The sequence below is a fragment of the Helobdella robusta genome, assembly GCF_000326865.2.
Source record: "Helobdella robusta unplaced genomic scaffold HELROscaffold_18, whole genome shotgun sequence".
Classification (NCBI taxonomy): Eukaryota; Metazoa; Annelida; class Clitellata; order Rhynchobdellida; family Glossiphoniidae; genus Helobdella; species Helobdella robusta.
The window spans coordinates 2,721,060-2,733,215 of NW_008703981.1; the positions used below are offsets into that span (position 1 = coordinate 2,721,060).

The 12,156-nt window shown below is 32.7% G+C and overlaps 2 protein-coding genes across 2 annotated transcripts; one reads left to right on the forward strand and one right to left on the reverse strand.

Moving 5' to 3' along the window:
• Positions 1 to 1,067: 1,067 nt before the first annotated feature.
• HELRODRAFT_170685 (hypothetical protein) lies at positions 1,068 to 3,934 on the reverse strand (the record flags this gene model as incomplete). Its single annotated transcript, XM_009016482.1, has 5 exons — positions 1,068 to 1,238; positions 2,066 to 2,117; positions 2,967 to 3,095; positions 3,526 to 3,688; positions 3,889 to 3,934. The coding sequence occupies 5 exons, from the start codon at positions 3,932 to 3,934 to the stop codon at positions 1,068 to 1,070; spliced, it is 561 nt and encodes a 186-aa protein (XP_009014730.1).
• A 4,422-nt stretch (positions 3,935 to 8,356) lies between these two features.
• Positions 8,357 to 11,494, forward strand: HELRODRAFT_76326 (hypothetical protein; the record flags this gene model as incomplete). The annotated part of the gene is made up of 11 exons (XM_009016483.1): positions 8,357 to 8,498; positions 8,589 to 8,785; positions 8,949 to 9,050; positions 9,302 to 9,394; positions 9,778 to 9,908; positions 10,131 to 10,190; positions 10,332 to 10,440; positions 10,554 to 10,658; positions 10,770 to 10,832; positions 10,925 to 10,981; positions 11,225 to 11,494. The coding sequence occupies 11 exons, from the start codon at positions 8,357 to 8,359 to the stop codon at positions 11,492 to 11,494; spliced, it is 1,329 nt and encodes a 442-aa protein (XP_009014731.1).
• Positions 11,495 to 12,156: the final 662 nt, after the last annotated feature.

Genomic DNA, 12,156 nt, shown 5'->3' on the forward strand with positions numbered 1-12,156 from the left:
TTATTTTAATAGTTATTCATTTGATACAATGGCATACTTATAACGCTATTGTTGCATAAGAGAACATTCATTAATGCCGAATTCCAAATAGTGAGAGGTTTTCATTGTTACTACTACTGCTGCTACTACTAATACTGCTGCTTCTACTGCTGCTACTGCTTCTACTACTACTACTACTACTAATACTACTACTACTTCTACTACTACTTCAGCAACAACTAGAAATGTTGTTGTTGTTGCGTAGTCATGAAAACGCCGTTCTATTTTTAAACACTCGCAGACCTGATCATACCTTTGTTTTTGTTGTTGATGATGTTGTTGCTGTTGTTGTTGATGATGACGATGAAAAAGAAGAAGATGATGACGATGATGATGTTATTGCCGCTACTGTGGCAGCAGCAGCAGCAGCTGATGACGTTGATATTTTTTTGAATGATAACAATTATTGTTGTTATTTTTGACCATATTTTATTTTTCTCAGTCTCATTTTTTGGTTCTTCTTGATTGATTTTATTCATATTTTTTGGTTCTTTTCCGGAAATCATTGCAACCAATATCATGCAAGATTTAATCACACTCGCACACACAGATACATACACACACACACACAGACAGACACACACGGATACACACACAGAGAAATACATTATACACTCGCAATATTAATTTAAATCAAATTTTTTCTAGTTTCATTGGTTCATTTTTTTAGATTTTTTTTATTTTCAATTGATTAATAGCTATTTAAAATAAATTGCCCAAAAATTTATTTACGAATTGGTTATATTCTATTTAAACATGTAAAAAAAAGAAACATTTGTTCATAATTCTAAAAAAACAGGAAACAGGATTGATCCTTGAATTAAAATTTCAAAAGTAACAAAAAACAAAGCTTTTAAAACATTCCGTATCATTGTATCTCAATTTTTATTATCCCATCCTATCAATCCACAACTTTTTTCCATTACAACCTTAAAATCCCAAAACTCTAGCACACTCTAAATGTGCCAATTTTCATCCCAACTAAACTCTATCAATTTGTAAACTCTGTCAAAAAATTCGCTCCCATCTTAAAATCCGTGTAGCATATCCTTGATTTCCGGACAGTCTTTAACGTGCATGATAAATTCGGCTTCCGATAGTCTGTTATCTCTGTTATCATCTGCTTTATTCAGGATACTCCTGGCTGTGTCTTTGGCTTTCTGGCTGGGGTTGGCTACATTGCGGCTTTTGTATATGGCCTGATGGTGATGATGAGGATGTGATGATTGTGTGGTGGCGTGGAGATAGATTGATGCTGGAAGAGTGATGAGTGGAATGGTGGTGATGTTGGGAGAGTGATGATGAGGATGGTGGTGATGTTGGGGGACCGAAGAATGAGAATGGTGTTGGGAGAATGATGATGAAGATAGTGATGATGTTGGGCGAATGATGATGAGAATGACGATGACAATGATGTAAAGTGATTTCGATGATGGAAAGAGATAACGACAGATAACAAGACAAGATAAAAAAAAGTAAGGAATATGGAGTATCATCATTTTATACCGCGAAATATTTGCACGGTAATGAAATGTTTTAAAAAATCCTCTAAAAGTAAAAAACTCATATTGATGGCATTATCTGTATGTATGCGTGGATATATGTGTATATGTGTTTCTATATATGTTTGTTAGTATGTATTTGTGTGTGTGTGTGTGTGTTTATGTGTGTGTTTGTCGAGTAGATACTTTTACATGATACAAACAACCACACGAAGCATTATGTATTCATCGCTTGAAACACATGAAGAACTTAATGCTTACAGGTAAACATTTAAGCGATTCACAACAACGTTTCAATAGAACTTTAAAGAAAGAGAGAAAGAGAGAAGAGAGAGAGAGAGAGAAAGACAGAGGCAGACAGACAGACAGACAAATTAAACAAATTTCGTAAGAAAAATCCTGAGCGTTCTCAAATGCATGATTTAATTTATTCCGAAATTTCAATTTATGTTCTTCATTGCCATCAAATCTATAGAAAATGAATAAGATGAGAAAAAGAGAGAGAGAGAGAGAGAGAGAGAGACCAGATAAAAAAAATTCGCAAGACTTAATATCATGAGCGATTGCGATGTTCTTCTAATGTATTCAGAAAATTCAATTCAATTTTTTTATTGATTGCTATAAAATGTAGAAAGAAATAAATAAATTTGACTAGAGAGGGAAAAGAGAAAGACGAAGAGAGAAAGACTGAGACAATGAGAGAGAGAGAGAGAGAAAAAGAGAGAGAGAGAGAGAGAGAGAGATGATAATGTATTAAACATTTAAACATTGAAGAGTCGTGTGATTTGAAATACAAATTCAATTTGCATATAAATAAATGTTATATATATATATACATTATAAATATAAATATATAAATAAATATATATATATATATTTACGTGTGTATGTGGCCTGTGTGTGTGTGTGCGCGCGCTCCTGTAATTATATTTTAGCGCTAGTACTATCTCATTAAAACACTGCTAATGGGATGATTTAAGTACAGAAAAACTTCATGTAAACTATTCCTCTGTCTGTTTTTTTCTCTCACTCTTTCACTCTCTCTCTCTCTCTCTCTCTCTCTCTCTCTCTCTCTCTCTCTCTCTCTGTGTGTGTCTCTCTCTCTATAAATAAATAATAAATATACAAATACATATTAATATTAATATATATAGCTGTGTTCACACATAAGTGTTATATAGTACTATTATTATTATTTATTTTTATTAATAATAATTGTTGTTATTGTTATTTCGGCGTTTTCAACCAACTAACCTACCAACCAACCAACCAACCAACCATTAACCGACCAACCAACCAACCAACCAGCCAACCAACCATTAACCAACCAACCAACCAACCAACCAACCAACCAACCAGCCAACCAACCAACCAACAAACCAACCAACCGTCAAAATGTTGACAACTTCACTTTCAAGTAGGTACCCATTGTTGTCCTTGTCGTATAGCTTAAATGCCCACATCAACTTCTCTTCATTGGTGCCTCTGGATGCAACGCTCAGAGTGGTTATGAACTCTTTAAAGTCTACCACGCCGTTATTATCTGTGTCATATCTGATTGATTGAAGGAATGAATGAATGAATGAGTGAGTGAGTGAGTGAGTGAGTGAATGAATGAGTGAATGAGTGATTGAGTGAGTGAATGAATGAGTGAATGAGTGAGTTAGTGATTGAGTGATTGAGTGATTGAGTGATTGAGTGAGTGAGTGAGTGAGTGAGTGAGTGAGTGAGTGAGTGAGTGAGTGAGTGAGTGAGTGAGTGAGTGAGTGAGTGAGTGAGTGAGTGAATGAACAAATAGAAGAAATCGATGAAAAAACATTTAATACAAATTTTTCAAATTCGTTAAAACCACACTACAAAAATTGAGACGATTTTGAAACATAAAACTAACTGAAGCGTGTTCATTTCTAACATTGTTTCACCAGACAGACACACCACACCATACCACACCACACCATACCAAACCACACCGAACCACACCAACCTCTTAAAGACATGCTCACAAAACTCAGTAGACGCTGCTTTATCATCTCCGAACATCTTCTGGTAGAGAGTGATAAACTGCTGCTTATTAATTTTGCCGTCCGGGAAATCTTTTTTGAATTTTTTATGCCAATCACTCAGTTCCTTGGTGCTAAATTTGGTACCTTTTTCGAGAAAAAGAAACTTTTTTTTTATAAATGTTTCATTAGGAAAGATTTGACTAAATTTGGCACCTTTTTTGAGAAAAGGAATCTTATATTTGTGAATGTTTTATTATAAATGATTCTACTAAATTTGGTGCCTTCGTTTAAGAAAAAGAATCTTTTTAATAAATGTTTATCAGAAAAAGTGCTAAATTTAGTACCTTTCGAAAGTTCTTTGAAATTTGGTTTGCCTTGATCGTTGCCCATGTTGGATTCTTGGTCGGCTGACTGACTGGCTGGCTGGTTGAGAGAGCTGTCGTTAATGTAAGCATTAAAAAAATTATTATTTGTATCGCATTTTATTTAAAATAGTTTTCAAATGTTGATTGATCTAATTAACGTTTAAATAATTTTCAACTGCATTTTAACTCGAGACAAAATCGCGCACAGAAAATACACCTACATACGAAAAAGCAAATACAGAAAACTGCGAATACAAAATGTTTACAATTAGACAGACAAATACAAACAAATAAATACAAACAAATAAACAACAAATACAAAAATACAAAAACACTTGTAATTACCTGATAAGAAATTAAGTGAATAGCAAGCGATAGAGCACTGTCACAATATAAATATATATATCTATATATATATATATATATACTATACAATAACACTTATCAAGCCTTCAATTTATTAATATTTGTTATTATTTTGATAATTGTATTATTACAACTATTATTATTATTATTACTACTACTATTATTATTCTAGTTACAAAGATGAATACCTATACTGAATATCATTACGAAAGACCTAGACCAGCTTAACAATCATTCTACATTCATATGTTGTGTTATACGATGTCAAACAACGACACTCAACACACATGAAAGTATGCTTGTCTATGTTTATACATGTATGCGTGTACTTAGACAAACATGGGGACATACATATATTCATACATACATAAATACATACATATATAAGAGAGTGTTTTGTGTTATATCTATTCAAGCATACATAGAAACATAACACATTTATGTGTGTTTGTATGTGTTTGTGTTTGTGTATGTATGCATGTATGCATATATGTATATAATATGTATGTATGTATGATTATATTTATGTATATATGTATGTCTGGCGATGATCCCGGATTTTAAAGAGCACAATATACGACAAATTAGGAAAAAACTATATATATATATATATATATATATATATATATATATTAAAAGAGAGAGGGAAAGAGAAAGAAAGAGAGGAAGTTTTCACAAATTTGTCTATCAATGAATGTTATTATAACCGCGAGAATGATTGAACTGCTCCATATGATTAATTTTAATTAATTATTATTATCTTGATTATTTATTATCATTGCTATATTTGTAATCTTCGGATTTAGAGAAACTCTTGTATATAAGGGGTGGTGAGAGTCAATAAGCAAATTTAGTAGCGAGGTTTGATGCGAACATTGGTTGCTGCAACACTGGTTTTTGGAATATAGAGATATAGAGATCTTTTTTCAATTATAACATTGGTGTTGGTAGTAGCGAACTTTAAAGCTTACAACAATATCACATAAGAGTTTAAAGTTTTTTTTTCAATAATGAGAACAGTAAAATTGCAAGGTAATTATTATTACTATTGTCGGTTTCTCTTTCTTTCTTCTTTCTCTCTTTCTTCTCACTTTCTCTCTCACTTTCTCTCTCTCTCTCTCTCTCTCTCCCTCTCCCTCTCTCTCTCTCTCTCTCTCTCTCTCTCTGTCTGGTCTTCAGATCTTCGCTTGCACGCACGCATTGTTTGAAATTCAAAATTTTTCACTCACTTACTGGCTCTTGTTATTACGTTATTGTAATTGGATGAAAATACCGCTGCTTGGCTGGTGCGTGGGTTTAGGAGAATTTTATTAGCGAGTGGTTACACTGAGAAATGAATGAAAGAGAGAGAGTAGGAGAGTAGGGAGAGAGAAAGAGAGATGATTTGATGATTGAATTGTGGATAGAGAGAGAGAGAGAGAGAGAAAGAGAGAGAGAGAGAAAGAGAGAGAGAGAGAAAGAGAGAGAGAGAGAGAGATAGCGAGAGACAAACAAACTACGGAGATACAGAAAAACATATAATTAAATGTTGATAAAAATCAAGCGGAGAGAAAAGAGGAAGAAAGAAGGAAAAAAGAAGGAAAAGAGATTGGAGAAAAGGGAAGAAAGAGAGAGAGAGAGAAAGAAAGAAAGAAAAAGTGAGAGAAAAAGTAAGAAAGAGAGATAGAGATAAGATGAAGAAAAGAGATTGATTGAAACAATGAGAAATTATTTGCATACATTTGGCTTAATTGCTTCATCATATTTTCTTACACGACCCGGTGACGGTTAGAGTAACGATATTTCTTAAAAACGTCCACTCTCAGTTTTTTGATCTAATATTTTAAATCTTTTTTATTCTTTTTTGGTATAATACTTTTATTTATTCATTATTTTTATATTTAGAACCATTATAATTCTCCCATTTTTTTTCTCTCTCGTCCTTTCTTTCCAAATTCTTTTTCATCCTGTTTTCTTAATGAACTGCTGGATGTCTATAAGAAGCCAGACTAACGCACCTAGCATGGCGACAAGAGGGAATGGTATGAAATGGAATGAAGTTGGTTAAATGAATTTAAAAAAAGATGTCAGAAAATACTCCTTCACCGACAAAATAGTAAAACGACTGGAATGGCCTAGCTGAAGATTTGGCCAAATCAGCCAATATTACTAGTTTCAAGATAGCCTTAGATAAATTTTGGCAGAGTGAGTTCTATATATGGAAGTAAAGATGACAAACCAAAAAATTTTAAGTTAAACTGAACATTTTCAATCGAACATTTTGACTATTGAATTATTTATTCTTAAAAACCATTTAGACTATGGTGGTGATTACGTTGAAAATTTATTCTATTCTATTCTATTCCATTCCATTCCATTCCATTCCATTCCATTCCATTCCATTCCATTCCATTCCATTCCATTCCATTCCATTCTATTCTATTCTATTCTATTCTATTCTATTCTATTCTATTAGGATGGCTGGAGAGATAAGAACGGAAATGGAGAAAGACATTAAGTATCTATAAACCGTATTAGGACAGAATGAGATTACCAGAAAAGTATGAAACGATAGAGAGCGAGAGAGAGAGAGAGAGAGAGAAAGAGAGAGAGAGAGAAAGAGAGAGAGGGAAAGAGAGGATTACTTGAATTTTGTTAGTCATACAATGTTGAGAATTCATTAGGTATTAACTCATTCACCGACCAACATCAACAAACACCTATGTATGTAAATATTACAGGTGAATCTTTTGGAACCTACTTACCTCTCTCTCTCTCTCTCTCTCTCTCTCTCTCTCTCTCTCTCTCTCTCTTTCTCTCTCTCTTACTGTGTGTGTGTCTATGTATGTATGTGCAAGTGTTCGTGTATTGTATGTGCGTGTGAAGATTTATTTACTGTGATTAATAACCCTTGTAGATGAGCAGCCTTAGTGAAATATTTGTGTATTCTTATGAATGTGCACGTATGTGTGTATGTGTGTGTATGTATTTATATACATGTGTGTGTGTATGTGTGTGCGTATATGTGTGTATGTGTGTGTGTATTTGTAAGTAACATCAAATACCTCCACAAAATTACTACTGTTATTGATTGAATTACTTTACTATTTTTTAATTACATTTTAAATTACAAGCTTACACAAATACTACAACTGTACTTTTTTAGCGGTAGTAGCGACAGCAGTAGTGGCAGCGGCATTAGTATTAGTAAAAGTAGTAGTAGTAGTAGTAGTAGTAGTAGTAGTAGTAGTATTAGTAGGTAGTAGTAGTAGTAGAAGTAGTGGTAGTAGTAACCACAGCAGCCATTTTCTAACGAAAAAATTTATTACAAATAATTGAAGTTGGTAACTTTCCAGATGTGAATTTCGTTATATCGGGTTACTTATCACAATATCATTTCCATTTGGATGGAATAAATTAAATGATTAATTGAGCTTATTTGATCGTGTAAGTGAATTCTATAAGTAATTTAAAGTTATTTGAAATAATTTTATACACAATTAATTAAAAAAATGTTCAAATGTATTAATTTTTAATGAAATTTTGAGTATAAACGAATCATTATTATGCGCTTCATTTTTCAGAAAATTAATTAAAATTATTGGGCCAAATTTGCAAGCAACGTGAGCCGAGAAACTTTTTGCAAAACAAGATGGAGTCGGCGTGATATTGTGCTTGGAGAGATTTTAATTAGTTTTTCTTTAAAATAATCAACTTATTTCTTGCTAAAACTTTATTTGAAAGATAAATTTTGTTTAATTTTATCCGATCTCTTTTTAATTTATTTCGGAAAAGTGACTCAAAAACGTCAAACGGCTAAAACATCGTCTTCTCTTTTCTAGGCTCCTAATTATTTTTTTAATTGAAAATTACTTGTTAGCATTTAATGATTAATTAATTGTCAATAATCCTGAGCGGTTAGGACATTTAAGACGCGATCTATTTATTTTAAAAATAATTTTAAAGTTTCAGAAACTGATCAGTTGATATTATTTTTGAAATGTTTTTTAAACATAGTAAAATTATTTTTTAAGAGTTTTATATTTTAGTACTTTGTGAATTGTTTCACTATCCATTGCTATTCGAATAAAAACATTTCAACATGGCTGGGAAATTAGTTGATAAGATTGATCCTTTCAAGAACAAGGCCCTGATAAAAAGTAGAAAGCAGAAAAGAAGCCAGGGTTCCTCTCATTACAGAAGCCAAATTTCGTCAGAGTTGACACCACTACCCCAGTTAAAAGGTTAAAATATTTTTTATTTCAATTTAATTTCAAATTAATAGATCACCCTAATTTCTAACTATTAAAAGCCAATTAATTCTTATTCATCAGATACCCCAGCTTCAGAGCAGCAAGATTTATTCATCCGTAAAATGCAGCAGTGTTGTGTGGTTTTTAATTTCATGGACCCAGTGGCCGATTTGAAGAGTAAAGAGGTGAAAAGGGCATGTCTGAATGAAATTGTTGAGTACATCACTGCAGCCAGGGGTGTACTAACTGAACCTCTCTATCCTGAAATTGTCAAAATGGTTTGTTTGTTTGTTTAATTAAAAGAAGTTCTATAAATGTTTCAATTTAATTATAATTTTACACAAATACAAAACCAAAAGTATTTGGTTTCATTAAAGTTATAAACAGATATGCATGACCTTAACTAAAATAACATTTTACAAAAAAAACACCAAATGCCAGATTGCTTGCAACATATTTCGCACCCTACCACCCAGTGAAAATCCTGAATTTGATCCTGAGGAGGATGATCCCACATTAGATGCATCCTGGCCACATTTGCAGGTACCCACGCTATCTTTATTTTGTAATATCTAACTATTTTCAGTGACTATTATCTTCATTATATTTGTAATATCTAACTATTTTCAGTGACCAATTTTTATTATTTCTATCAGAATATGGCAAACCCAGGGTTATTATCTTTATTCTGTGTCGTTTGGGTTTGACCATTTTGTTTGATTGATTGATCAGGTGTTAGGGCCCAAGAATATATTATTATTATTACAATGTCAATGTTATTTTTTCATTTGTAGATTATTTACGAGTTTTTCTTGAGGTTTCTGGAGACTCCGGATTTTCAGCCGAGTATGGCTAAGAAGTTTATCGATCAGAGATTTGTGCTACAGGTGATTACAATGATGATGAGGTTGATGGTGATTGTTAATGTTGTTATCACCATTTTGTACCATTTTTTCAAAATTTAGGTTTTCAGTTTTTGCTGGGTTGTTTTAAATTACCGTTTTATTGACATTCTTGTGGCAGTGTGTTTTCACAAATTGACATTATTTACCTTATTGACATTTGCATTATCCCATTTTTATCGTCATCTTAATCATTGTAGCCTTAACTTATCACTATCTTCATTATCTTAAATTTGTTAAAATCATCATTTTCATCATATTATCATCACCATTATCATCATCATAGTGATGACACCATAATGACATCAACATTATAATGACATCAATATGACGTCAACATCATCGTCATCTTTTCCTAAATGATGAAGCTTCTAGAACTGTTTGATAGTGAGGATCCAAGGGAGAGGGATTTCTTGAAGACGGTGCTTCACAGAATTTATGGGAAGTTTTTGGGACTAAGAGCTTTCATCAGGAAACAAATTAACAACATATTTTTGAGGTTTGTGTGTGTGTGTGTTTTCGTTTGTTTGTGTGGTTATCTGTTGTTTTGTGTTTGTGTGTGTGTGTTTGTTGATTGGTTGGCTTGTTGATTAGTTAGCTGGTTTGATCTGCATTTAGTGGTTTGTGTGTGTGTTTCTGTGTATATGTATGCTTGAATATTTGTATGTCTATAATTTTATGATAGGTATTTTGAATTTGTATATAATATCCCCTCTTCCAGGTTCATATATGAAACTGAGCAGTTCAACGGCACTGGAGAACTCTTGGAAATTCTTGGAAGGTTGTTTTAGATTTTGTTGATGATGACGTCGCTGACAATTTTTTTAACATTGATTTGTTCACATTTTTCGTCACAACTACCATTACGTCGTCATGACATCATACATTATGACGTCACCCCATCATCCTGACTGATATCCAGCATCATAAATGGATTTGCCCTGCCACTGAAGAATGAACACAAGCAGTTTCTACTATCCGTTCTTCTCCCTCTACACAAAGCTCGCAGCCTAAGTCTTTACCATGCACAGGTTTGGAAATACACATACATACACACATGCACAGACACACACATACATACACTCACATACATACATTCACACACAAATACATACATACATATGTACACAAACATATACAACAGTTAGCATACTGTGTGGTGCAATTTCTTGAAAAAGATGCCTCGCTAACTGAGCCAGTTATCAAGGGTATACTTAAATTCTGGCCTAAAACTTGTAGCCAGAAAGAGGTGTGTATGCATGTAGGTGTGTTGGTTTGTAGGTTTGTATGTTTGTAGGTTTGTTTGTTTGTATGTATGTATGTATGTTTGTTTAATTTTTTGTTTGCATTAATAACTTAGGTGATGTTCCTTGGTGAGTTAGAAGAGATACTAGATGTCATTGAACCAACTCAATTTCAAAAGGTCAGAGTCGTGTGTGTGGTTGCTGTAGCAGCTGCTGCCGCTGCTGTTTTCAGTAATGATACTGATGATTAATACTAATTGTTTGTTTGTAGGTTATGGATCCAATGTTCAAACAACTAGCTAAATGCGTGTCTAGTCCTCATTTCCAGGTTGGTTATTTCATTTATTTATTTATTTATTTATTTATCTTTCCTTCGTCCATCTCATTCATTCGCCCATTCATTCATTCATTCATTCATTCATTCGTTCGTTCGTTCATTCGTTCTTCCAACCATTAATCCATCTAAGTTTTCTTCATCATTATTTACTTATCAAATGACTCCACATTTTAAGAATTATTCCACCCAATTATAAAAAATAAAATGTTCTTTTTTTTCCTCCCAACGCGATAGGTGGCAGAGCGAGCGCTGTATTACTGGAACAACGAGTACATAATGAGTTTAATAGAGGAGAACTCCTCTGACATCCTTAGAATCATGTTTCCAGCCCTCTACCGCATCTCTAAAGAGCACTGGAATCAAACTATAGTAGCCCTGGTCTACAACGTTCTCAAGACTTTTATGGAGATAAATAGCAAGCTCTTTGATGAACTGACCTCATCCTATAAAGCTGACAGGCAGAGGTCTGTGTTGGTAATCTGGATAATTATGACTAATTACTAATAATTATAATTGTGACGATGATGATATAAATAATTATTTGTATCTAGTTTATTTTTATTTTTTTTGCCATTTGTCACTTTTGAAAATAATTCCAATCAGAGAGAAGAAGAAAGAGAAGGAGAGGGAGGAGCTCTGGAAGAGGCTGGATTCACTAAACGTCAATCAAAAACAGATCGCAGCCAATTGAAATTAGCGGTAATAATAAAAATAATAATAACAATAACAATAGTAATAATAATATAATTACAATGATGACGACTATTATGGTGATAATATTAATAATAATGATGATGGTAATGGCGGAGATTTGTTGCTAGATACGTGATGGCATGGCGTTATTGGTTGAGTAATAATACTAATGGTGATGATGATGAATATGGTGGAAATATATATATATATATATATATATATATATATATATATATATATATATATATATATCAATGAATCATCTTCATTTGTTTATTTTCTTATATAGTTTTCTCAGTGAGTGTCAAATAAAAAAATGTGCTTGTGGCAGTGAGGATGGTGATTACGGCTGTATTTGTAGTAATCTTAATGATAATTATTAATAATATTATTATAGATTATAGTTTATAGACGGTTGATTGCGAATGCGTCTGTACGGTGATGATGATGACGATGATGATGAGGAGGACGAT